The 27,649-nt window shown below is 38.1% G+C and overlaps 1 protein-coding gene across 8 annotated transcripts in view; it reads right to left on the bottom strand.

The window, feature by feature from the left end:
* The window catches only part of nrxn2b (neurexin 2b), a 474,027-nt gene that overhangs the window by 8,828 nt on the left and 437,550 nt on the right, over positions 1–27,649 (bottom strand). For 5 of the 8 annotated variants that reach the window (XM_067447621.1, XM_067447619.1, XM_067447622.1 and 2 more), the window contains 3 exons: positions 17,518–17,689; positions 11,614–11,703; positions 498–820 (listed from right to left, as the gene is read on the bottom strand). In XM_067447621.1, the coding sequence (XP_067303722.1) occupies positions 498–820; positions 11,614–11,703; positions 17,518–17,689 (585 nt within the window). The remainder of the gene's footprint in view (positions 1–497; positions 821–11,613; positions 11,704–17,517; positions 17,690–27,649) is intronic. The other 3 variants (XM_067447624.1, XM_067447626.1, XM_067447625.1) reach the window with 1 other exon arrangement.

Here is a 27,649-nt window from a genome sequence, read left to right as displayed (position 1 = left end):
TGCAAAAGTTTTTCGGTCTTTCCAGAAAGACTCAGTACAGCCCATATTTCTTTTATAAATATAATAAAACTAAAGACTTTTCGGAGATATGAAGGATGCAGTACTACTCAATATAACAATCAATCATCTTTATTTCTATCGCTCTTCTCCAGCGGCGATTGTGTCAGAGCAGCTTCAGTGTTAAACAGGACAATACTGCAGCAGAATTAGATTTGGCTGTACAGTCGTTCTGGAGTAAACAGTGATGTTATCAGCTTATTTTAATTTATCAGAGAGAGACAATGTTGGCAGATCAGTATTATAGTTTATAGAATTAAATAAGACCTCATTCATTAATGTTATTTGTATATTTAGTTGAATAACTCTGATCATAATGTTAGTGTCCCCAACTGAGCAAGCCAAGCCAAAGGCGACCAAAGGAACCGAAACTCCACGATCAAAGAGACGATTAAATTTGTCACCCCTAATAAACACACACTTTGAAAGCAACATTGTACCTGCGTGACGCTGTCCCTCATGGTGGGCGAGCGCTGTTTTCTGGTGGTGGTGGTGGCCATGGTGGTGGTGGTCTCCATGATGGTGGTGGACATGTCTGCGAGCGGCGTGGTGGAGGTGGTGTCGGTCGTCATCACCGAAGGAACATCGCCCACCAGACGGAGGTTCCCCTGCACCTGCACATTTGGGTCGCCCTCCGCCGCCAGCTTCAGAACCTGCAGGCCGTTATAATACAGACCCGAGATCTGACCCTGGAAGTTACGACCCTTCTCACCGCCGCCCACCTTGATGAACGCCTGGCTGTTGAATATCGTCAGCTGCCGACCTGTGGAGACGCCGGAAACCGAGATGAGCATTACATCGCACAAATTTAACGGAATATGGGAGATTACACTGCAAAAATGTGCTTCTTATTTAGTATTTTTATCTTGTTTCCAGTCCAAATATCTAAAAAATCTTAAATCAAGATGCATTTACTAGATCAGTAAAATGACATAACATATTTTTGCCTGTTTTCTATCGAAAACTATCAAAATGAAGTGAGTAAAACAGGCAAAATTATCTGCCAATAGGGTGAGAAAAATAATCTTATTCAGAAATCATTGGCAGATCATTTTGCCTGTTTTAAGCAAAAACTCTCTTCATTTAGATTTTATTTGTGCGAAGGAAAATTATGTTGTTTACTTATCTAGTAAATGCATCTTGATTTAATAATTTTTTTTGATATTTAGACTGGAAGACAAAATTACTGCGTAAGAAGAGCATTTTTTTTGCAGTGGTAACAGTTCAGATCAACTAAAGCTCAGTGATCCGATATCTTCACTGATATAAACGAATACATCTCGCATCGTATTTGATCACATACTGCATGAGCGATCACTTTAACTCAAGTTGAGTTACCAAGAGTAAGTACACCACCTTCTCTCACTCATACACCACCTTCATCATCATCATTATCATCATCCTCATCCTCATCATCATCATCATAATCATCATCATCATCTCCATCATCATCATCATCATCTCCATCATCATCCTCATCATCATCATCATCATCATCATCATCATCATCATCATCATCATCATCATCATCATCTCCATCATCATCCTCATCATCATCATCATCTCCATCATCTCCATCATCATCATCATCTGGAGAACTGTGGAGGGTTTCCGAGAGCCAGAGATGGACAGAGAGTGATTAAAGAGGGATAAAGTTTGGAGGTGTTTGAGAAGGAAAACTTTGGGATGGAGTTTGGGTTTCTTAGAAGTCGAACCGAATTCAGATCAATACCGTTGTCCTTCGCATGGCGCTGATTATAGCTTAATTTGAATCCGTCTCATATTTGGTGAAGTTTGCATCACTGATTATGATATTTTCCTGAGAAGCTGCTTCGAAACAATCATTGTTTGATGCTGATGAGGATGGATCAATAAGGAGAGGAGGATAAAGAGCAAACACACACACACACACACAGTGTCCGTCACACATCTTGACCTCTGTGAATGTGTTTGACTTTCCGTTCTGAGTAATAAGACCATGAATGTTCATAAATGGTCCTCTATTGATTTTTCTACTTTTCCACATCAAAAGTCTGTGGGATCAGACGAGACCTGTGTGTTTGGTATCGCGCAACGGTTCTGTCTGAGCTCGACTAAAACTCCCAAAATGATAAAAAGGAAAAATCGAAAAATCCAGCAGAGTGAATTATTCACACAAACATGACTTGAGCTCCGCCGATCCGGTAAAAAACATCTCCCGACGTCTGGAGAGAAACAATCGAGAGCGAGTGAAGATGCTTTGATTTGTTCAGAACAAAACGAGCCGGAAGACGCGCGATCGCTCGTTTTTTAACTGGATGATTGAGGACAGAGACCCGAGGAGACCCTTCACACTCATGAGAGAAAGACAAAACAGAAAGATACACACATTTGTGTTATAAGAACGTTCTCCAAATATTCAGCGTTGGTTCTGGGAACGTAAACATGTCCGCTGTCTGTGGATTTTTAGTTTTCTTGATGTTAGAGGAACGTTTTTTTAAAAGGTATGATGTTCCTCAAACATTCATTCAACTTTTGATTAACGATCCAACTTTCCAAGAACATTAAAATATCCAGTTTCCTTAATTCTAATATAATGTTATATAAAGTTTAGAATGATGTTCCTGAAACAATCTCTCAATGATTCAAACACCTGCTGTGAACAAGCACTGAAATAAAAAGAACACAAACTACAACTAGAAAAAAAACAGTAGATCATCTCAGCAGAGGAGGAATAAACAACTCCACAAACTGCATCTCCAGCTTCACTCATGACTGACCAGACTAACGGAGGTTCAGATGCGGATATTGATGCTTTATTGAACATAATAACGTTTGAAGTCACCATGATGGAGATCAGTGTTGGCTTTAGTTTGGCTCTTCACTCATGACTTTTGTTAAGCTGTGTCTTTTCAGCAACTGCGGGTGTTTTAGAAAACATTTCTGCACTGATGAAGCAGATCAACATGTGCATTCAAGTGGTTCAAACAGTTTTTTTTCCTGTATTTGTTGTCTTGCGGAAATGAAGCACTACTAGAAATTTACCTCAGCTGATGTAATAAAGATCCTTTGTAACATCATTGTTGCGTTTCAGATGCTGATTGTCGATGCCTATAAACAACACTGTCATTGCTGAAAACATGTTTTGTGTCATTTATACACTCACAGACATCTAAGATGACATGTTTCATTCAAGCATTCAAAACTCATTTATGGCTCCCATGCATTTCGACATGAATGAGTGTTGATGTGTCTCAATGTCTTAACTTTCAAATAGATTTGGACAATCTTACACAAATTACTTCAGTGTTACAAATGATGGGTTAACTTTATTATTACCTTTTTTCTTAAAAACTGCTTCAAATCTTAAAGTAAACAAAAATACAGAAAACACATACACTTGAATACACATGTTGATCTGCTTTATCAGAGCAGAAATGTTTTCTAAAACACCCGCAGTTGCTGTAAAGAAGCAACTTAACAAAAGTCAAGAGTCAAGAGCCCAACTAAAGCAAACACTGATCTCCATCATGGTGACTTCAAACTTTATTATGTTTAATAAAGCATCAATATCAGCATCTGAACCTCTGTTAACCTCAATAAGGGCTTCTGTAGACGTCTGACCTCATACCTTTTATAACACGTTCCTCTAACGCCAAGAAAACTGGACATTTTTTACGTTCCCAGTGCCGACACTAAATATTTGGAGAATGTTCTTATAACACAAATCTTGAAAAAAGTCAAATGATCAATGTACAGTGAACATTAAAGGGATTGTTCATCCAGAAACGATCATCCCGTTAACATTTACTCATGATAACATTCAAATATGAATGAATGTCTTCTGTGAAAGGATGTTTTGAAGAACCAATCAGAACAACACCTCAAGTAATTCCTCAAGATGTCTTCTTTTTTTCTTCTTCTTTTTCTTTAAATGATGACAGTGTTTATTTTTTTTGGGTGAACTGTCCATTCTGAGCTCTGAGAAAACTGTGAATATTGTTTTTACTTTGTGGATAAGTTTCTTTGTTCTCTTTTTAAAGGGAAAATAAACTGAACAATGAGTGAATACAGCAGTCCTCCATAATTACAGTGCAGAACGTGCGTGTGTGTGTGTGTGTGTGTGTGTGTGCGCATGAGAGAGAGAGAAAGAGACTCAGTGTGTTACAGAAGGAGTGTGTGTGTGAGTGTGTGTGTGTGTGTGTGTGTGTGGCACTTGAGTGGGTGTAATCAGGTGACCTGTGTTCTTATCCAGGGGGCATGAATGTTGTAAACATGTTAGATTATTTTCAGCTGTTCAGCTTTCCTCTGGTTTTTCTTTAATTTTCAAAAAAACTTTAATGGATATTTTGCTGTATGAATGCCTGCTAAATATTAAAAGAAAAACTTTGTGCATCCTTTTCATTTAACACTTGAATGTGGGCGTTTTATATAAAAAAGAAGCGCTGTGTTTTGATCAGGAGATTCTGTACTCTGACAGAAGATGTGTAACAGCGCCCCCTACCATATAACAGTGAAAACATTCAGTCAATGGTGCAGAACGAGTTAATAATACAGCCTCATTATGTTTCTACTCTAACTAGTTATTGAAATATAAACATTTAAATATTGGATGTATTAACAACTTGTTTTCGTGACGGATTTATACAAACATACATTATAATGAAGACACCATATTTACATTTATTCATTTAGCATGTACACCGATTAGGCATAACATTATAAAAGGTGAAGTGAATAACACTGATGATCTCTTCATCACAGCTCCTGTTAGTGGGTTAGGCAGCAAGTGAACATTTTGTCCACAAAGTTGATGTGTTAGAAGCAGGAGAAATGGGCAAGCGGTCCGGTCTGCAGTGGTCAGTATCCATCAAAAGTGCTCCAAGGAAGGAACAGTGGAGAACCGGCCACAGGGTCATGGGCGGCCAAGTCCGATACATCCCACCTCGCAACTTACAGGACTTAAAGGATCTGCTGCAAACATCTTGGTGCTAGATACCACAGCACACCTTCAGGTCAGGGGGACCAACACAATTTGAGGACATAATGTTTTGCCTGATTGGTGTACTTTTTTAATCTAAAAATAAGAAAGTATACTTTAAGCTTATGTACTTCTCAGAAATATACTTAAAATTGCCCTTAAGCATACTTGTCTTATACTTAAAGAAAGATCTAAGTATATTTGGACTGTACATGTACTCAATCTTTTGATCGAAATATACTATGTATACTTGGCTTGTAGTTGTGTTTACATTGATTGAGTAGCCTATTAAATACCTTTTTTTACATAGTTTTACATGCTGTCTTATAAACTTACATCATTTGAAAATATTGATTCATAAAAAACAAACGAACAGATTTGTTCCTTATTCTGAGTGTGTGTTTTTGTGTAGGCTACTCCACATGTAGTGTACATTAATTTACTTCAAATGTACTTCACTCTTTCTCTCCCACCTTGGACTGGATTTTCAGTCTATCTGTGTTCTCACTGTTATACGGTAGAGGCCGCTGTTACGCATCTTCTGAAAAAGTACAGAATCTCCTGATCAAAAACACAGCTGAAGAAGAAGCAGAAACAAGTGACCGAAGCATAGCTGACGCAAATGTAAAATAACGATATTATTAAACATCAAATATCATATGAGTCAAAATGGCCTAACATTACTGAATGAAATGGTGATATGGAACTGCGAAGCATAGAGGTTGATGGACTCGATCAACTCCATTTGTGTTTGATCACTGCTCTGAATCCTATCCGGACAAAGCATTTGACAAAAACATGATTTTCTCAGCTTTTTGTTCAAAATGTTGCTTTTTTTGTGAAACATCCAACTTTAAGTGTTGATAAAAAAAGGATGCATGAAGCTAAAATAAAACGTTTTAAGAATGGAAAGAGTTCAAATACAGTATATTTCAAGTATAAAAGATTAATAACTAAATAGGAATACAGTAGTAATTAACGTGCAAACCTAATATATAAATAGTAAATTATAAGTATGATATTACGTTCACTTGAAGAGAACTTACGAGTACATTTGCAGCTTAAAAATATTAACTGAGAGTACGCTTCAAAGTGTGCTTTCATAAACTAAAAAATGTGCTACAAATATTTGACTAGTAAACCATCAGCGTAGTATAGTTGCAGTACAAATGAAAAACATAGTTGTACACTTTAAGTAAACAACTTGTTTACAACTGTAACACTTAAAGTACTTTCTAAAAAGTAGCCCAATTTAGTCCCAAGTAGTATTAAAAAGTGCTCTTAAAATGATACTACTAGTGCAATGATATTACCACATAAATATACTTAAAATATACCTGAACTTTACTTAAGTATACATCATAAAATTAACTTGAAGTACACTTATTTTTTGGTTTCAAAGATTTATAAACATTATAACACATTTACTTTTATAAGTTCACTTAGTATAGATGCAGTACAAACGAAAAACTTAGTAGTGAAATTTGAGTAAACAACTAGTTTACAACACTTACACAAGTTCAAACTTAAAAGTGGACCAATTTAGTCCCAAGTAGTATTGAAACAGTACACTAACAAGTATATTAGTGCACTGATATTAGTATTCTTACTACATAAAGTACACTCAAAAATATACTTGAACTTTACTTAAGAATACTTAATACAAACAACTTGAAGTATACTTATTTTTTGTTTCAAAGATTAATAAACATTATAACAAGTTGAGTTTTATAAATTAACTTAGTATAGTTGCTGTACAAATGCAAAACTTAGTAGTGAAATTTGAGTAAACAACTAGTTTACAACACTTACACAAGTTTATACTTAAAAGTGGACCAATTTAGTCCCAAGTAGTATTGAAACAGTACACTTAAAAGTATAATACTAGTGCACTGACATTAGTATACTTCCCACATAAGTATACTTAGAAATACACTTGAACTTTACTTAAGCATACTTCATAAAATTAACTTGAAATACCATTATTTTTGGTATAAAAGATTAATAAACATTATAACACATGTATTTGTTCACTTAGTATAGTTGCAGTACAAATGAAAAACTTGTTTACACTTAAAGTACATACATACTAAAAAGAGGGCCAATTTAGCCCTAAGTAGAATTGAAACAGCACACTTAATTACAAGTATACTACTTGTGCATTGATATTAGTACACTTGTCACATAAATATATAATTAAAATATTCTTGGAAAACAAAGTAAAATGTGGTGTGTACAATGCAATGCTTAAATGCAATGTAAGTCGCTTTGGATAAAAGTGTCTGATAAATGCATAAATGTAAATGTGAACTGAACTTTGCTTCAAAGATTAATAAACACTGTAACATGTTTATTGTAAAAGTGATTTGGGCAATACTTAAAGTTTATGATGTTTTTGATTTCTGGATATCACTAGTTTATAAACCCAAGCAGGGGTGATGTGATATATCAATCACACTTAAGCAGAAACGCAGCACAATCGTGTGTATCTGATCTGTGACGAATCAAACCATACAGCACATAAACTGGGACAAAAGCTCTCATTAACAGTCTTCATTGATCACGTCGAGCCTGGTTAGAACACACTGTCAGGACGAATAAAGTGTCCGGTGAGGAACCTCACGTGTTTCTGCAGGAGTTTGTGTGGAAACGAATGAGCTTTCTAGAAGGTTCTGCGCTCTCTAATAGAAAAGCCTGTGTTGTTTCTCTCTGGAGTAATTTAAAAGTGAAAAAGTGTTGAAACAGAGCTGAACCGCAGTGATTTAGTAGCGACACCGGGCGCGTTTCTGCTGTAAAACAAATGTGTTCTGCGCTCGCATTTCCCTGCTGAGGTCTTTCTTCAGGAAGCGAAATAAACAGCACAAAAGAAATCAATGCACTGCGGTTATTTGTAATCTCTGACTGTGTCTCTCTCAGCGTCGTCTGTGCTGTCGGCTTTACAATAAAAAAATGAGAGATGGGGAAGCATCAGATAGAGAGGAAGAGGAAATGATGGAAAGTCATAGGGGAAGTTTAGAGTGGGATGAACGCGAGCGGAAAGGACGAGGGAGAAAAATATCGGCTCTTCTGCTGGAATTGAGCCGTTAAACCCTTTTTTCCTCTTCATTGAGCTGTGTGGAGGTGCTGCCATCTTGCATTTATAACACCGACACCATCGGCGCTCGAGAATGTTCTGTCTGATCTAACTCAACGTCAGACTAGAGAGAAAGCGAGTCTGAATCTTTTCCCACACATTCACAGGCCTTTTCCACAGTAATCCTGCAAAACTTTAACTGTGCATTTGTTTGGATGTGTGATGGACCCAGTGCAGTCTGGACTATTGCTGCGTTCAGTCAACACGAAACTCAGTTTACTTCCATAATGTGACATACATAATCAGGACTTTTATTTCTTAAGGCAATACACCACAGGCGAATAGGGTCAAATATAGCACCACATTTTCCTCAGTAGATTAATCACAGCACATTAAAGGCGCCATGAACTGAGAAATCAAATTTCTTCTTTACATTGTGTTTGCACTGTTAGTTATGATGAAATCATTCCCTAATGTGCAGAAATCAATTTACAATGACAAGATCACTGCATTCATGAACTCAACAAACCGTTTTCAAAGCAGAGGCTAAAATAAAATACCCCATATTTCTAAATCAACGCCAATGCTAATGCAAAAATCACACTGACATTATGAGTGCACCCCAGGAAACATTATAAAACAATACAAAATGCAGTTCATGACTCCTTTAAGACTGTTTTGCATTAAAGACTTTTTTATGTTATATTAAAATATACAAATGAAAGATTATCTAATTAAATATGCACTCATTTGCACACATTTTCTAGATAAATCTGAACATTGGACAAAGCCAGGTTTAAAATTATTTGATTGTTTTATGTCAACATTTTAGAGTTAAAGGTTTTTATTGAGGGGATTTTGGATTTCTCTTTTTATTACTCCATAAATCAGAAAATACTGTCAAAAGCCAGTAAACACAATCTTCTCCATGTTTTAAGGAATAACATGTTAAATATATAATCAGGTGAATGAACAAACCCCTCGCAACAAACCTTCAGAATATAGATATGAATAAAACTGTAAGTTTTGGTGTGTGTAAGTGTCACTGAAGTGGAGGAAACACTCATTTAATGACATGTATTGCGATTTAAATCGAAGACAATTGTTTTTCTGAAATGATGTTTAAATGTGCAAATGAAATAAGTAAATATGCTCTAATATGCATACATTCCAGAACATACATTTTGAACCTAGATTCAGCCAGAGTTCAGATTTGTGTTAAAGGTTCTTACAGAGAGGATTTTGGATTTCTCTTTTTTGCCACAAAATAATGTCAAAATACTAATTTTCAAAAATGTATATAGGAATAAAAGTTTCTATAAATCAGGTTGAATGATATATGAACAAACCCCTCGCAACAAACCTTCAGAATATAGATATGAATAAAACTGTAAGTTTTGGTGTGTGTAAGTGTTAAAAAACTCATTTAATGATGTATTGTACTTGAAATAAACAGATGTGAATAGTTAAAGTGTGATAAACTAAACACTTAAATATGCATTTTTGATGATTTCTTTCCACTAGTCTGCAGTTATGGAAGCAAAATCTCAAGATTCACCAGAGCATGACAAACAATGCTTTCGTCTGTAGTGTCTTGCCTTAATTGAACATTTTGAACATTTCCCTGTAGGATAATAAGGATTGTTAAAGATTATTAAGACAAAAAAAAATCTTTAGACTAACATCACTGATAGTTCATTCACAACTAATAACATTGAATTAATGATTCATTTTGATTTCATGTTGACAATCCTGAAACTCAACAGTCCAAACTGCATTCACAGACAAACCATGACAGTGATCAACACATGGTTTCCTTCAACATTCATCCTCAGACATTTAAGTGTTAAAGGGACCGTATTGTCTCCGCAAACGTTCCAAAACAACAAGTAGAACGCTTACTCTTTCAATGAATCTGATTCGTTCACAAAAACACCGAATCATGTCAGTGTTTCACCCTCCGAGTTTCATTGAAGCGTTACATGCGGGTTAGTTAAGCGTTCTATTTAGACGTTTGACTAATAATCCATATTCTTCATTCGATCTGTGTTCATTCAGTTATGTGAGTTTAGAAATAGGTTTATGACTGAGGGCTTCAACTTTATCTAATCCAATGGAAACTAAAGCGAGGAGACAGCGGTCGCCCTCAGGGTTTAGAAGAGCGCTGGAGCCGACATTTGGTTAAATTCTGCTTAAACGGTTACGGTTTCCCTGTCAGTAGAGATTCTTTAACCCTTTGCGTTGACAGACTGTCCTGTACACTGAAATACTTTCACACTTCTGCCACCTCAAGCTCTTTTAAAGAAAAAAAAATATATATATATATATACATACACATATATACAGTATGTATATCTATATTTCATGTCAAATAATGATCTTTTAAAATTGTATAGCTAGCACTGTCATAAACACCTCGTGAAACCTTTAATTGGGCAGATATAATCCCTCTAGTATATTTGTGACAATATCTTGTAATTGAGTCACACTGACTTCAACATTCAACATCAAAACAATTAAATGGTAACAATGAAATTTTCTCTCAAATAAATGATCTCTACAGTTCTTGTTTAGTTACTAGAGCTCTAGTGTAAGTGAACTATACTAGGCATTAGCACAACACTTTTCCTATTACACTGTACTTGTTTGGTAACACTTTAGTATAGGGAACACATATTAACTATTAACTATGACTTTTGCCTCAATAAACTCCTAATTTACTGCTTAGTAATAGTTAGTACGGTAGTTTTTGTAATATGTAAGTTTAGGTATTGGGTCGGATTAAGGGATGTAGAATAAGCTCATACAGAATAAGGCATTAATATGAGCTTTATAAGTGCTAATATACAGACAATATCCTAGTAATATGCATGATAATAAGCAGCTAGTTAGTAGTTAATAACTGAACCTTAAAATAAAGTGTTACCACTTGTTTTTAAGACCATCGGTTTGCATTTTCGTTGTTTTTTAACGAAACATCGATTTTACAGAGCCACAACACACATGTGGGACAGGAAGTTAGGACCTTCTGGACACAAAGGGTTAAAGTTGGAATCAATTTAGACAGAAGGACGAGACAGCGAAGACGAAACAGAGGCACTGAAATAGAGTCCCTTTAACTTTGGAGTTTAGATAGTTTGAACTGTTGTGAATCCGTTTCTCTTCGATCAGAACACAACAGTAAACAGTAGTGCGTGTTGTTGGGAGGTTAAGGGAGGGTTATGTGGGGGTTATTGGTAAGGTTAATACTCTGGAGAAGTGCAGTCCCATTGTCAGACGTCTCAATATAACACATCCGAGGATCGCAGCTCAACTCATTCGTCCACTTCTTCAAATTCGACAGGTGCAAACTCTGAATTAAGAGTAATAAGCCACTGGTCATTTTGGTGTAATTTTTCGCATGTGGGAATCGTTGTACTTTCAAAGTTGTCTGCTGCGTCTATGGGCATGCACTTCGTCCAGAGATGTGTTTAGCGTGATTAGACAGATCGTTCATTAGTGGGGTTTGGTGCTGTTTAATTACCTTTGTCGAGTAGCCATTCGTCAACTACCCGACCGAGTCGGTACGGGATTCTTTGCCTAGCAATAGCCAGCCGTTCACTATCAAAGTTCCCTTTGAAGAACAAACAAATTCAACAGGTTACAATCTGGAAGGTCAAAGGTTAAAGATTAGAGGTTAGAGAGAACGCCAGCATGTCAACGTTTAGCAGGTTATGAACTTTAATATCAGATTAAACACCCTCAAGGCTTTAAACATCGTTTTGGAGGTTAGAAAGGGAAGCAAGCTCTGTGTTTTAAACATGAGTTAAGCATATTTATGAGTCATTTTAGAGGTTGGATATTACTTCTGGATAATTACAGTGTCATGGTGAACGTGGACAAGCAACATCAAATCGTTGTCGTTCTCATTAAAAATGCATAGAGAACATTTTTACATCAGCATATTAACAAACAGTCCTGATGAGCATCAGTGTAAAACTTCAGGTTTAAATAATCAAATGCTCTTGAGCTCTTCGATTGAGAAACTTAAAGGGTTAGTTCACTCAAACAGGTAAACTCTGTCATTAATTCCTCCTGTGGTTGGCCAGCCGTCAGACCTCCACTCATCTTCAGACACAGATGAAGATATTAGTGTTGAAATCCGATGGCTCAGAAAGGCCTTCATCGACACCAATGTCATTTCCTCTCTCAAGATCCATAAAGGCACTAAAGACGTCGTTACAAAGCCCATCTCACTACAGCGGCTCTACAATCATTGATGAAGAGGCCAGAATAGAGTTAGTGCGCAAAAAACACTAAATAACGACTTATATAGTGATGGCCGATTTCAGAACAAAGCTTCGACCCGTTATGATTCAGATCGCATGTCAAACTGCTGAAATCATGTGACTTTGGAGATCTGAATCATGAATCGATTCGCTGATTCATAACGGTTTGAAGCTTTGTTTTAAAATCGGCCATCACTATATAAGTCGTTATTTAGTCATCTAAACTATTCTGGCCTCTTCATCAATGATTGTAGAGCCGCTGTAGTGAGATGGGCTTTGTAACGACGTCTTTAGTGCCTTTATGGGTCTTGAGAGAGGAAATGACATTGGTGTCAATGAAGGCCTTTCTGAGCCATCGGATTTCAACACTAATATCTTCATCTGTGTGTGAAGATGAGCGGAGGTCTGACGGCTGGCCAACCACAGGAGGAATTAATGACACAATTTACATTTCTGGCTGAACTAACCCTTTAAACTTAAACTTGAAAAAAATACTTTGTTACTACAAACCATATAGACATAGTAAAATGCACATGTCAAAATAAACACAAATTCAAAATATTAACAGCAATGGCACTAAAGTGATCACACCAAACCTGTTTGATTTGTAGACTAATATCAGTGTCGCTGCAGCGTTAGAGCTCTTCCGGATGTGCACGACCTGCGGAGCTGATTATGATTCACATGTAAACACTGAGAGAATGTGAGAATCTGCTGGCAAGACATCTCAGGGTGTAAATCAACTCTCTCTCGGCTGTTATGAGCGAGAGTTGGCGTTGTAGTGAAATCAAACTTGTCAGTTCTTTAATTAGCTTTCCTCTCTCTCTTTAACAAAGTCACTGCTAGCGGAGCGGCTGCCTGTTAATTGCTCCTGCAGCTGGACTGCAAATGATCTAATCAAAATCCACACATACATCTCCACCCGCAATGGCCATCAGCCTTTGGCATGAGCTCCTCAGCTTTATTAGCAAGATCAAATAATCCCGGATCATATGGAAACACATCCAGCGTTTACGAGAGGATCCGTCTCCTGCTGCTGCACTGATCATCACCTCAGGAACAATGAGTGTGTCAAAGTCCTCAAATTCAAAACACTGAAATGCATGAATATTATCACATATGTGAAGTATTAAGATGGTTTCTTCCAGGGGTGTAAAATACTTGAGTATTATTTTGGGTGATTTGTAGTTTACTCAAGTGCAATTTAAACTGAATACTTGAGTACCTTTAAGGTTATACACTACAGGCACAGGTCAGTTTGGGTCTATTTGGTTTCCATAATGTGTCTTTTTCAGACCAGTGGAAAGAAAACATCCAGAATACACATTTAAGTGTATCTTTTATGGCACATTATCTATTTGCATCTGTAGATTTCAATTACAATATATCATTAAATGAGTGTTTCCTCCACTTCAGTGACACTTACACACACCAAAACTTACAGTTTTATTCATATCTATATTCTGAAGGTTTGTTGCGAGGGGTTTGTTCATATATCATTCAACCTGATTTATAGAACATTTTATTCCTAAAAACATGGTGAAAACTATTTTTTTTCTGTCTATTGACAGTATTTTTTGATTTATGAAGTGATAAAAATAGATATCCCAAATCCCCTCGCTAAAAACACTTAACTCTAATTGGCCAACACAATCAAACAGGAGCTTTAAACCTGGCTTTATCCAATGTTCAGATTTAACTTCTGGAAATGCATGCAAATTATTGCATTTAATGCCTCATTTAAATTTAAACACAACTTTTCAGAAAACGTGTAATGGAAAATTGAATGTCCTATAATTAATTAACTGGTAAAGTATGGGGATCTCTATTAGAAAAAAAAGACCCCATTCACCTTTAGTGACTTGCCATAATTTTATTTCCTAAGGGAAAATGGTACTTTTTACTCGTTTGCCAAATTATGTCAATTTTTCTTTTTTTTAATATACATAGTTTAAAGTTAAATCAATTTTTTACCTTCACTCAAGAATGTTTTTAGCCAGTCACTTGGGTTTTTAATTGATTAAAATAGTCACTCAGTATCCATACTTTCACTTATAATTTATATTCACCTGTGTAATTTTCAAGTATTTTACACCTCTGGTTAGATCAATATGAGACTGTTATGAGATAAAAACATCCCTCACAACATTTCTATAAAGCACATCAAATGCCGCTTCCGTCTCTCGTTTCACACAAGTCTTATCTCGGAGAGTGAAGTTTTGTCCTCTTTATCTATGGTGTCACTTCAAACGCAACAGCTCGTCTTTGTGTTACTGGAAATGCCGGGTTCATTGTGATGTTGATGTGATGAAGGCATAGATCTCACGCTGAGCTCCTCATGAAATAATCTCTCGCTGCTCTTGACGTGCATTATGAAAGCAGAGCAAATAGTCACACTGACGGCCATTTCCAACACCCACCCAGCAACCCACGGGAACTACACACTAAATGACACGCCTTTCTGCTGTTACAGACCCCAACACACACACACACACACACACACACACACACACACACACACACCGAGCTGCTCCAAACCCTCGTGAGTATCACTTGGAATATAATTTGAAAGTAACACTTTACAGGCCAGCTCATTAAATAGTGCTCAAAATGGAACTATTTGTGTTACGTTGTTACGTTTTATTTAAAATTGTATTTAGTGAAATTAAATCTGGACTTCACTTAAGAAATGTGGTCTATTTTAAATCACCATCAGTATTTTGAAGGATTGGCTGAAAGTAATCATGTTTAGGAAAGCATCCGGACGAGCATCTGTGACGCCTTCATATGCAGATCACTAGGGTTTGGAATGAGCCCATCGTTTACAAACAAACAATAATTAATAAAGTCTCCATAAATATGGACTCGTTCTGAGAGACCTGAGAGGAACCATTAATTACACTAATTACTGTATTTCTGACATGATGGTAATGAGGCAGTTACAGAAGAATGATTTATTTCACATTTCAGAAGCGATGGATGGATGGATGGATGGAGGGATGGATAATGGCTGGATGATGGATAGGATGGATGGATGGATGGATGGATGATAGAAGATGGATGGATGGATGGATGGATGGATGGATGATGGATGATGGCTGGATGATGTATAGGATGGATGGATGATAGATGATGGATGGATGGATGAGGGATGGATGGATGGATGTATGGATGGATAGATGGATAGGATGGATGGATGGATGGATGGATGGATGGATGGATGGATGGATGGATGGAAGGAAGGAAGGAAGGAAGGATGGATGGATGGATGGATGATAGATGATGGATGATGGATAGGATGGATGGATGAATGAAAGTCAAACTCACCCTGCAAATGTCAACTCTGTCTACAGAGCAATAAAATAAAGTAAACTTTAAAAATTAAATTAAACTTAAAATAGAAAAAAATTAAATTAAACTAAAACTTAAAATAGATAAAAACCTAAACTGAGATAAAATAACAGCTCTCCGACTTAGAATGCTGTCAGTTTTGTCTCGCAATAATTGCAAAAACAGCAAAGAATCAAAAAATCTTAAAATGTAAAATGAAATAAATCCACACAGAACGTAAACTGGCCATTGTTTCACTCGACAGGTCTGATAATCACTAACACTGCCTTCACATCACGACAGAATTACACTTTATCTTCAGATGAGGAAAGTTACGTTTCTATGGGAATGTTTGTGGCGAATTCATGTCTGAACTCTATTAATAAGACATTATGAATAACAAATGATAGTAAACATCAATCCCTAATGACCTTCAGCATGACAAACCAGCTCTTCCCGTTAAATACAGCCGCTCCTGAACCCGTTACCATGGCGATGACTCGGATCAATCCCGGATGGGTTCGTCCTAAAGGAGGCAGCTGGAAGATTCTGCTCGACATTCTACCCACAATTCCACTGCAGACTTTCTCTGCGCTAACTGGGTCACGGGATATTTTTATTCCTCCAGTATTTCTCTGCTGATCCTCACATCACATTCAGGAAGAATCCGCTCATGACTCCGGCATATTCCGCTGAACATCAGTGACCATCAGCGGAGTCAAAGACCAGCCTCTGACCTGCAACCGTTTGACTTTAACCAGTGCCTGATAATACAACAAAAACCCTGAACCTGCTTGACATCTGCATCATATGTGATGAACTTTACGGTTATACAACGGAACTGAATCAACATTGATCTGATTAAAGGGTTCGTTCAGCCAGAAATGTAAACTCTGTCATTAATTCCTCCTGTGGTTGGCCAGCCGTCAGACCTCCGCTCATCTTCACACACAGATGAAGATATTAGTGTTGAAATCCGATGGCTCAGAAAGGCCTTCATTGACACCAATGTCATTTCCTCTCTCAAGACCCATAAAGGCTGACAAGCCAGACCCACATCAAGATGTTTGGTCTGGAAACTCACCATTGACGGCTCAATCTGAGGGCCGGATAAACGGTTGTAAACTCCCTCTGCCCGTGACTGGATAGCGCTACAACCAACCAGAGCAACGAAAGTGAAGCGGAGCTGATCGATTAAACATTCGCCGTATCCGGTCGGCTAAACTCCGAACACATCTTCCCTTTTTAAGAATGACTTCAGTGCCGTTCTTTGTTCTTTTCTCAGAGAAAAGCTTTCCCAGAGTCGCGGTCAAAGCTGATTCGAAAGACTGCCGCCGTTCGCCAGTTTCTGTGTTTACTAGAAGCAAACGCAACTCGACCATCATTATGTGAAGCCACACCCACCTTTATTTTTTTTGCGCACTAACTCTATTCTGGCCTCTTCATCAATGATTGTAGAGCCGCTGTAGTGAGATGGGCTTTGTAACGACGTCTTTAGTGCCTTTATGGGTCTTGAGAGAGGAAATGACATTGGTGTCAATGAAGGCCTTTCTGAGCCATCGGATTCCAACACTAATATCTTCATCTGTGTGTGAAGATGAGCGGAGGTCTGACGGCTGGCCAACCACAGGAGGAATTAATCACACAATTTACATTACTGGGTGAACTAACGCTTTAATGACTCTACTGTCTACTTTAGGAATAAAGCTTGACAACTCCTCGAACTCAAACAGGTTTGGTGTGATGTTTAGAAATCATCTTCCTCAATGTGAGAGAGCAATACAGGTGAGTGTGTGTGTGTGTGTGAGTGTGTGTGTGTGTGTGCTCACCTGACGGGAAGCGCTCGATCACGGGCAGATTGTCCACCTGTAGTGTTGCGTTCCCACCGCTCCGCGTGAACCGCACCACGTGATACTTCCCGTCGCTGACCATCACGCCGGCCTCATCGATGACAATGTCGTCCGTCCCCACGTTAAAGATCACGCCGACCTTCCCGCGCTCCTGACACACACACACACACACGGGAAAGAGAAAGAGAGAGACGGGTCAGCACTTACACACAGAAATCATCTCTTCATCATGATATTCTGATGATAAAACAGACATTCGAGATCATTCTCTTCCAGACTGATACTCTCTGTGTTTCTCAATGTCAAGGACTGATACTTCCGCGTCACTTCCTTCAGAGGCTAGGCTAGCTCCTCTTTAGCATTCGGAGAACACGCAAATGGAACAGGCTAGCAAGTGCACGTCATTTAGTCATTACGCCAGTGACAAGATATGAACACTTCCGTTTGTTCCTTGGAACAAATGACGAGAAAAAAAGACGAGAAAGCTATTAATAATGCTGTGAATGGTATAATATTAACGTTAATTTAATTTGTAGACCTACAACTTAACTAGTTATTTATAAAAGAAATGCCGGTGACGGCAACCAAGCTTAGCTAAATGACCGGTCCGTTGGCCATCAATAACGTTATGTGTAATGTATATCAATACAGTAGTAATTTGTACTGGCATTTAAACGTTAAACTTTACTTATATTTACTACAGTTATAACAAATGTTTGGTAACGTAAATATACTTAAATGTAAAAGCATTGTGGCAAACAGCGAGGCGAGGGACCGTGAGAGTGGGCCGGTGGAGTGACTGAACGCTCCGACTCCGACAACGTCTGATAGCCCCGCCCCATCTGCTATTGGTCAGTCAAACTGATAGCCCCGCCCCATCTGCTATTGGTCAGTCAAACTGATAGCCCCGCCCCATCTGCTATTGGTCAGTCAAACTGATAGCACCGCCCCATCTGCTATTGGTCAGTCAAACTTATAGCTCCGCCCCATCTGCTATTGGTCAGTCAAACTGATAGCCCCGCCTCATCTGCTATTGGTCAGTCAAACTTATAGCACCGCCCCATCTGCTATTGGTCAGTCAAACTTATAGCTCCGCCCCATCTGCTATTGGTCAGTCAAACTGATAGCCCCGCCTCATCTGCTATTGGTCAGTCAAACTGATAGCACCGCCCCATCTGCTATTGGTCAGTCAAACTGATAGCCCCGCCCCATCTGCTATTGGTCAGTCAAACTGATAGCACCGCCCCATCTGCTATTGGTCAGTCAAACTGATAGCCCCGCCTCATCTGCTATTGGTCAGTCAAACTTATAGCTCCGCCCCATCTGCTATTGGTCAGTCAAACAGATAGCCCCGCCCCATCTGCTATTGGTCAGTCAAACTGATAGCCCCACCCCATCTGCTATTGGTCAGTCAAACTGATAGCCCCGCCCCATCTGCTATTGGTCAGTCAAACTGATAGCCCCGCCCCATCTGCTATTGGTCAGTCAAACTGATAGCCCCGCCCCATCTGCTATTGGTCAGTCAAACTGATAGCCCCGCCCCATCTGCTATTGGTCAGTCAAACTGATAGCCCCGCCCCATCTGCTATTGGTCAGTCAAACTGATAGCCCCGCCCCATCTGCCCCCTTATAAATAGTAGACAATTACACATTGTATCATGGATCATTCCAAGACAGACGTCACTAATAGTCCAACAAACGGAGGATTGAGGATGAAATAAATAATGCCAATGCTGTCAGAACCACTGGATACATTCACCAGGATCCGGACAAAAGACTCCATTCACGGAAATCAAAGAATACAGCTGAATATGTGTATGTCAGTTCTATTGAATTAAAATAACTGTGATCATGATATTAAGGTACATAATCTGTATATTGTACACAAAAATCTGTGTTGGTTAAAAATAAACGTATGTTGTGTGACGTGTCAGATGTGAAAACACACACACATGTATGAATACATATCAGTGTATTTTAATGCACCTACACACACACACACACACACACACACACACACACAAAAGAAAAGTAGCCCGAAGGCAACACAACCGCTCCTTCATCTGTGTGTGTGTGTGTGTGTGTGTGTGAGATTCTAAAGGAAACAGGAAGTGAAGATGAATGATTCATGGATTAAGGCGACGCGACTGACGTGAATCAGTGGAGGCTCCTCCCTGTGAGCGTGACGTCCGCGTTACGTCATGCTGTGCTTATTCCAGCCGTTCTGAGAACTCATGAAGCTCATTTATTTATGTGACAAATACATAAATTCATAATCACACAACACCAGCAGCCCAACGTCCTTCTGTGACAAATGGACAGTCCATGGACACAATCTAAAATAATAGTGCAAAAATATCCTTAAAGCAGGAAACATTTACCTGGGAAATGAAAGTGCATGAGATATTAGGGCAGCTTGTGTAAAACATCTAACGGGACAAAATACACACATTAAATACAAGCTGCGGAAAAAAGAATATTGTTTTTCAGCACAAATGTCTAAACATTCATAAATCAAAACACATTTACTGGAGAAGAGTAATGATCGAAATCGGCCGGAGAAACATAAAACACGAGTTTAGGATTAAAATCAGAACTAATATCTGCCAGTGGGCTCGTAAAAATGAGCCTCATTCAAAGAGAAAACAAGATTATTATTCTGACCACAAATGCAGATATTCGTGTCAGAAAGCAAGACTTAATATCTCCAGTCATTTCGCTTCCCCAGTAAATGTGTATTGATTTATGAGTGTGCCGGAGAACGAGACACTGATCTTGCACATGATATTTTGGAAGGTGTAAAGCACAGATGGATCAAACGTGTGAAGGAACACACAGGTGTTTACAGCATTTAAACTCTCACTGAGAGAAAACTAAAGCAGCCGCAGCGAGACGCAGATCAAAGTGTCTTCTGAAGGTCAGTCTCTTCTCCTGCTCTGAATATCACTTTAGTCAATTACATCAGGGAAACGCCAGAGCCGATAACCATCATTAAAGTTGTGTGTGCCGCAGCAGACCTTCTGTTTGCTCGGACCAGACGGAAAAGCCTTCATCTCCCTCGTGCATCCATGAGCCGTAGGCGTCCGACACCCCGTCGCCGGTTTGGGGTTTGTTCCTCCTTGTTGGTATACTCTATGAGCCAGTCGTCTGTTCAGCCCTCAGATCTTTATTCCTGCATCTGACTCAGTGTTTGCTTAAGTCTTCCCAACACTGGAAGACACTGCTTTCCAACTAATCCAACATCAGTCATATTTTGGTTGAAAATGAAGGTCGGGTTGATGTCTAAACCCAGCGTTCATTAAAACACATGGCAGCAGATGAAATCTGAAGAGACTTCACAAACAGCATCACAGCTTCACTTATGACCAACCAGACTGGATGTATTTCTGTCAGACGTCTACAGAAGCCCTTATTGAGGTTAACGGAGGTTCAGATGCTGATATTCATGCTTTATTGAACATAATAACGTTTGAAGTCACCATGATGGAGATCAGTGTTTGCTTTAGTTGGGCTCTTGACTTTTCAACATTCGTTTTTTCTCCGGCTGCTGTCGCTGTATTTGTTATGGCAAGAGAAAACATGATTAGGTGACAGTTTTCCGCATAGAGTAGCATAATTCACTATCAATCAATCATCTTTATTTATATCGCTCTTCTCCAACGCCGATTGTGTCAGAGCAGCTTCAGTGTTAAACAGGACAATACTGCAGCAGAATTAGATTTGGCTGTACAGTCGTTCTGGAGTAAACAGTGATGTTATCAGCTTATTTTAATTTATCAGAGAGAGACAATGTTGGCAGATCAGGATTATAGTTTATAGAATTAAATAAGACTAGGGCTGTGCGATAAAACGATAACGATAATTATCACGATATAATTTTCCTCGATAAAACGATAACAACAGTTGGATAAATTCTCGATATAATGCTTGCGCGCCATGCGTTCTGCAGACGGGCTTCTGGGTGCGGCACGCGCTGCTGTTTACAGTCAGTGGCCGACAGGCTTGAGGATCGGAGTGAAGTGGAGCGAGAAAAAGGAGCGATAGTGAAGAAAATCAGAGCTCACGACCAGCTCGGAGGACACAGACATCGTTGATAAGTTAGTTCGCTCAACTTCAGTGGTTTGGAGATATTTTGGCGATCCCATCCGACATAAAACGGAGCGACGTGCGTGGGCTGCTTATCATAGGTTCACCACATGGGATATAAATATTAAATGATCGTGCTTCTTCAAAGTTCTTCCAGATAACATTGAGCCCAACACAGTGGTGTCGCAATATTATCCTGTTTGACACTGTGAAGCTGCTTTAACACAATCGTGATTGTAAAAGTGCTATATAAATAAAGTTGATTGATTGATTGATTGATTGATTGATTGATTGATTGATTGCTTGATTGCTTGATTGATTGATTGATTGATTGATTGATTGATTGATTGATTGATTGATTGATTGATTGATTGAGTGGTAAATCTACCTGTAGTGGGTGACTTGCGAGCAAACGCTACCAAACTATAATCGCTAAAACATCGGACTTGTACGTCGCTATCATAGTTGTTTGTCTTTGGTGATGTATTAATGACTCGGCATCGCCTGTATCACAAGAGAAATAATGTCATCTGGTGTTTAAAATGAATAAAATAGACTAGACAGAGCTCTGGAGATCCACAAATACTGAACTTTGCTCTCTCCTGACCAGCCCACTGTCGGTGAGAGTGTGTGTGTGTGTGTGTGTGTGTGTGTGTGTGTGTGTGTGTGAGTGAGAGAGAGAGCGATGTGTTGTTTCAAAATGTTTCTTAACTTAAAACACATTCCCGTTTGCATTTTTGTGTTTTACTACTTACACAATTAAGAAACTGATATTATTGATATACAGTGTAGAGTAAAAAAAAAAAAAAATGCTGACCACAATTAATATTTTAATAAATAAATCTACCTCAGTTGTAATAAATTGTTCACCTGTTTGGGAAGTGTTTGTCATGTTTCGACAATAAAGGATAGTTTAAACCACAGTTAGCTGTCTGCTTCTACATCTTTCACTCAGGAGCAAAAATATGCCTTTAAACTTTAAAGAAATACATATTTTATATTTACCGTGATATTTATCGATATCGACTGATATGGACAGTTATATCGTGATAACTTTTTTGGGCCATATCGCCCAGCCCTAAATAAGACCTAATAAATTAATTATTTTTGTATATTTAGTTGAATAACTTGGGTCATAATTGTAGTTTCCCCAACTGAGCAAGCCAAGCCAAAGGCACTAGTCTCATCCCTGACCAAAAGGGGTTTATAGATTATTTTCACCAACAATACGTTTCCTGCAACAGATTCAAACATCTTTCCCCCATAATGCATCTAAAAATCAAAACTCAGAATGTCTGATCTGTTGAAGGACTAGTATTGTTGGTGAATAAAATCTACAAATAATCACTCTTGGTCAGTGATAAGCTTGCATCTAAAGTGAATTGTCCTACTTTATGAAGCTGGAACTATATCAACTGATCATCTTTGTTAGTGGCTTCTTTTGCTACACATGATGTGTTTGGTTAACACGTATGTAGACTCAACTCGAGAGTCAGACTAAAAACTAAAGAAATAAAACACCGATCACCATAATGTTGAGCACACATTTTCAATAAAACATCTCAAGCTCTATTATTCCTCAATCAGAACGTCTGTAGATGAATAAAGTCAGTCAGATTATTCATTAATAAGTGAAGCTGGTAAAAAGTGAACATCTAGCCAAATTAACAATACTTTAAATGGGATCAAATGTTACAGCGTGTGATCTTTACCTGAGACCTTAAAGGTGTCATGAACTGGCTTTAATATTATATATACAGTTAACTTATGACATTTGCATGATTTTCCATTCACACACATCATAACTCATCAGTAATAGGCTATTTTCTGCACTGGTTTGAGGCTCTCTCCTGAACGCTGCGTTCTGATGGGCGTGTCCCTGGAGACTTAAGTTAACGCCCACGGCTAGGATTGGCTCAATGTCTTCTCCACATGAGCTGAGACTTCATTAAAAATAAAGATCAACCACACATTCCTAATATTAGGATCTGAAGGAAGCTTAAGCAGCGACTGTGTTCTTCCACAACCAGGAATAGGGCAATATCTTGCCATCTTTAGCATGTTTAAAAGCCTTCTGAAAGCGATCGTTTGCTGGAACTAGTGTCTTTAAAAACTTCTCTTTGACTAACAAGGAAGTTTTAGCTCTGAAACTTACAGGATATTGTTATACTACCATTACCTTTTATATACCAAAGGCTCAAGGAAAAGCTGATTTCTCAATTCATCCCTCCTTTAAAACACAGTAAACCAAGAAAACTCAGGCTGTTAACAGCACAGAGTCAAATGTACCATACCCTAAACCAGTCCAGGACTCCCAGTGTGCTGATGTGAGAGTCCTCCAGTGTACACACACAATTCAAGGAAAGACATCGCCCAAACGCTTGCTGTCGTGTCTGAAAAGGTGAGTCCACAGGTTGGAAACTCCATGTTGATGCATTTCCTACATTCAGTCATGTGACTGGTCACATGACAGGCCAACCATTCATTACTTAAAGACATATACACACTTGAGATGGTACACTCAAAAAAAATGACTTGTTGAATTTACTTTAAAAACATGTGGTCAGTGATTGCACACAACTATAGTGAGCAATTTACAGCTAACAATTGAGTTATATGAACAAAAAATAAATAAAGTAAAGCTGGCACAATGTCTTTGAGTAAATACAAACCATTTGAATTCGTCACGGTTACGTAATATTTATATGTGCGTTTACTTAATGATGTTGTTACATTTATAAGAGTTTATGTGAGGTGAACACTGTTATCAAATTAATTTGCCTTTAAAAAATTTAAATAACAACAAGCATATTTTTAAAAATAAAATGCACAATTAACTCATTGGACAAACTAAAAATATTTAACTGAGAGCAGGACTTCCATCCGATACACACACACACACACACACACACACACACACACACACACACACACACACACACACTAATATTTCATGTATTTTTAACGCAAATAATTAAGTAATCTTCAGTTTTAAATATATTAGGTTGATTGAACACATTTCGACACAACTTAATTTAATGAGGTAAAGTAATCATCATTTAAATGTGTCTTATCTATGAAGGGCATGAATCGAGTGTAAGAGGAATACAAACCCGACTACAAAAAAGTCAGGACACTGTACAAATTATGAATAAAAAAGGAATGCAATAATTTATAAATCTCATAAACTTTTATTTTATTCACAATAGAATACAATAAGCACGATCATTAGAATATCCTCAGGGTCTCTACCGATACACAGCCGAATGCTCATCGCTGAAGCAGCCCTTTCAATAGAGCGGTCAACGCCTCTTATTGGACAGCAGATGGTCAATAGTGTCCGCCCATGACTGCTCATGTTTGGGTTCGGTGTGTGTATTCTCGTTCCTCGACAATACTTTATGGCTGAATCAACGGTTCATAATCAACACATGTTGCAGCAGATGATAAAAGAGTAAAAGAGTGAGTTATATCCTGGAAAATTCCAGTATTCTCTCCATCTCTCTGTCGGTAGCATCTCTTTCTCTCTCGCACAGATGGTGTGTGTGTGTGTGTGTGTGTGTGTGTGAGCGGTTGAGAAATGGTACACACACTGCAGCAGATGTTTTATAAATGTTAGTTAACAGGCGCTCTGTAAACTCGGTGAATACTGATGGAGCGATGAAAGCAGGCTGACCTCTGACCTGATACAGTCACGCCCACTTATCATGTCAATCACTGGACTGAGCCGACGGCGTGTGTGTGTGTGTGTGTGTGTGTGTCAGTGTGTCCTTTATTTGTCCTTCTGTTCTGCCTGTTCTATCTGTGTAAACATGGATAAATCACAGTCTGTTCACACACACACACACACACACACACACACACACACACACACACACACACACACACGTTTATTTAACTATGTAAATGAGTTGATCATAATGAGTACAGACCGGAACAAACCCTAGCAGAGATTTCAGCTTTGCTTTATCAAATAAATGTTATCTGAAATAAGGCATGAACTATTTTACTCAGCTAGCTTCCAAAGCTGATATTGAAAAAACAAACAAGAACTAATAAAAATGACACGAACACAATTACAAAACTTTATTATTATTTTTTTAAATGCTTTTTTTCACAACTAAAGTGAAGAGCTTCATATGTCCTTCCGTCTGATGATTTATTGTAATTAATGTTCTCAGTGATGATAGACGACTGTAATTAGATTATAATGAACCGCTGAGACTGATCAGCACAGGGAGGAGAGCAGCGGAGACACACACACACACGTCAGACACACAGACACACACACAAACGTCAGACACACACACAGACGTCAGACGTCTTCACAAACACACTGAGCGCTCAGAATAAAGACACACTTCAAACTCAATGAAGAATGATCAGGTGTGAAACCGTCCCTCCGGCTGGTAAACGCTTCCCATTGGTCGGTGGGTAAAAAAAAGCCTAATTTAGACAATAAATGACACACACACACACTATATCGCCAAAAGTGTTGTGCCGCCTTCACACACACATGAGCTTTAACCCGTGGGGTTTAATCTGGAGTCGGCCCCCCCTCTCTAACAGCTCCAGCTCTTCTGGGAAGGCTTTCCTCAAGGTTTAGGAGTGTGTTTATGGGGATTTCTGCCCATTCTTCTAGAAGCTCATTTGTGAGGTCAGGCACTGATGTTGGACGAGAAGGCCTGGCTCTCAGTCTCCGATCTAATTCATCCCAAAGCTGTTCTATCGGGTTGAGCTCAGGACTCTGGATTGTTGAATGGACTTATTGCACAGGTGTCAGCCTATCACGGCCCCACGCTTGAGTTCACTGAGCTCCTGAGAGCGACCCATTCTTTCACTAATGTGTGTAGAAGCGTCTGCAGGCCTAGAGCTGGAGTTATACACGGATTGAACACCTGAACTCAGGGATCTGGAGGAGCGGCCCAATACTTCTGGCAGTATAGTGTCTGTCTGGTTCAGCACATGTTCATTTAGCAACTCAATAAGTAGATATTTTATGCTGATATAATAATATATATTTTGAAAGGAAAATCATTTGATAATTTGATTTTAATATGTGACAAACTTCAAAATCCTTATTTCTCATAAAGCAAAGATGGCTTGTTTAGGTTTATGTGTCACAGTTGTCAGCGTTAGCATGCGCTCTATTGGGAAAACTAAAGTGTCACGTCATTCAATCACGGCTTTAGATGCTTAAACTAACTTCAAAAAGCACACAAACCAATTGCCTCAGAAAAAAACAACTATAGTGAAATAATAAGAGTGTGTTGTGTTGACAAATGCCTAATTAGTATAGTTCACACTAGAGCTGTACACTGTAAACAAATATTTAGAAAAAAAAGTAACCTGGTTGCCTTAAAATTTTGAGTTCATTGAAATTAAAAATTTGAGTTAATACAATGATAATTTTCGACAACCTTTATTAAAATATTATTCGATTTTGTAAGCATATTGGGTAATTGTGTGTGTTTTATTTGTGATGACGCAGCTAAATTGTGCTATTTTCATGATTTATCTTTTTTTTATGTGGTTCAGATACAATAATATTTTGAGTTTCTATGCATTAAACAAATTTCCTTCATTGTATCAACTCAAAATTTTAAGGCAACCAGATTAGTTACTTTTTTAAGTTAAACCAACACATTTTTTTTTACAGTGTAGTAACTAAACAAGAACTTTAGAGAGTACACTATAAAAAATTTTGGTTGTTTTTTGTTGGTTTGACTTAAAAAAGTAAGTAACCTGGTTGCCTTAAAATTTTGAGTTTATTGAAATTAAAAATTTGAGTTGATACAATGAAGGAAATTTGTTTAATAAATAGAAACTCAAAATATTATTGTATCTGAACCACATAAAAAATTTGATAAATCATCAAAATAGCACAATTTGGCTGCGTCATCACAAATAAAACACACAATTACCTTAAAAATTAAGCTTAAAAAAATCTTTTAATAATATTTTAATAAAGGTTGTCGAATCTCAAAAAATGTTTATTGTATTAACTCAAAATTTCAATTTCAAT

The sequence above is a fragment of the Pseudorasbora parva genome, chromosome 1 (assembly GCF_024679245.1).
Source record: "Pseudorasbora parva isolate DD20220531a chromosome 1, ASM2467924v1, whole genome shotgun sequence".
NCBI classification, from domain to species: Eukaryota; Metazoa; Chordata; class Actinopteri; order Cypriniformes; family Gobionidae; genus Pseudorasbora; species Pseudorasbora parva.
The sequence above is the reverse complement of the archived record's forward strand: the minus strand, read 5'-3'. Positions and strand labels throughout refer to the sequence as shown.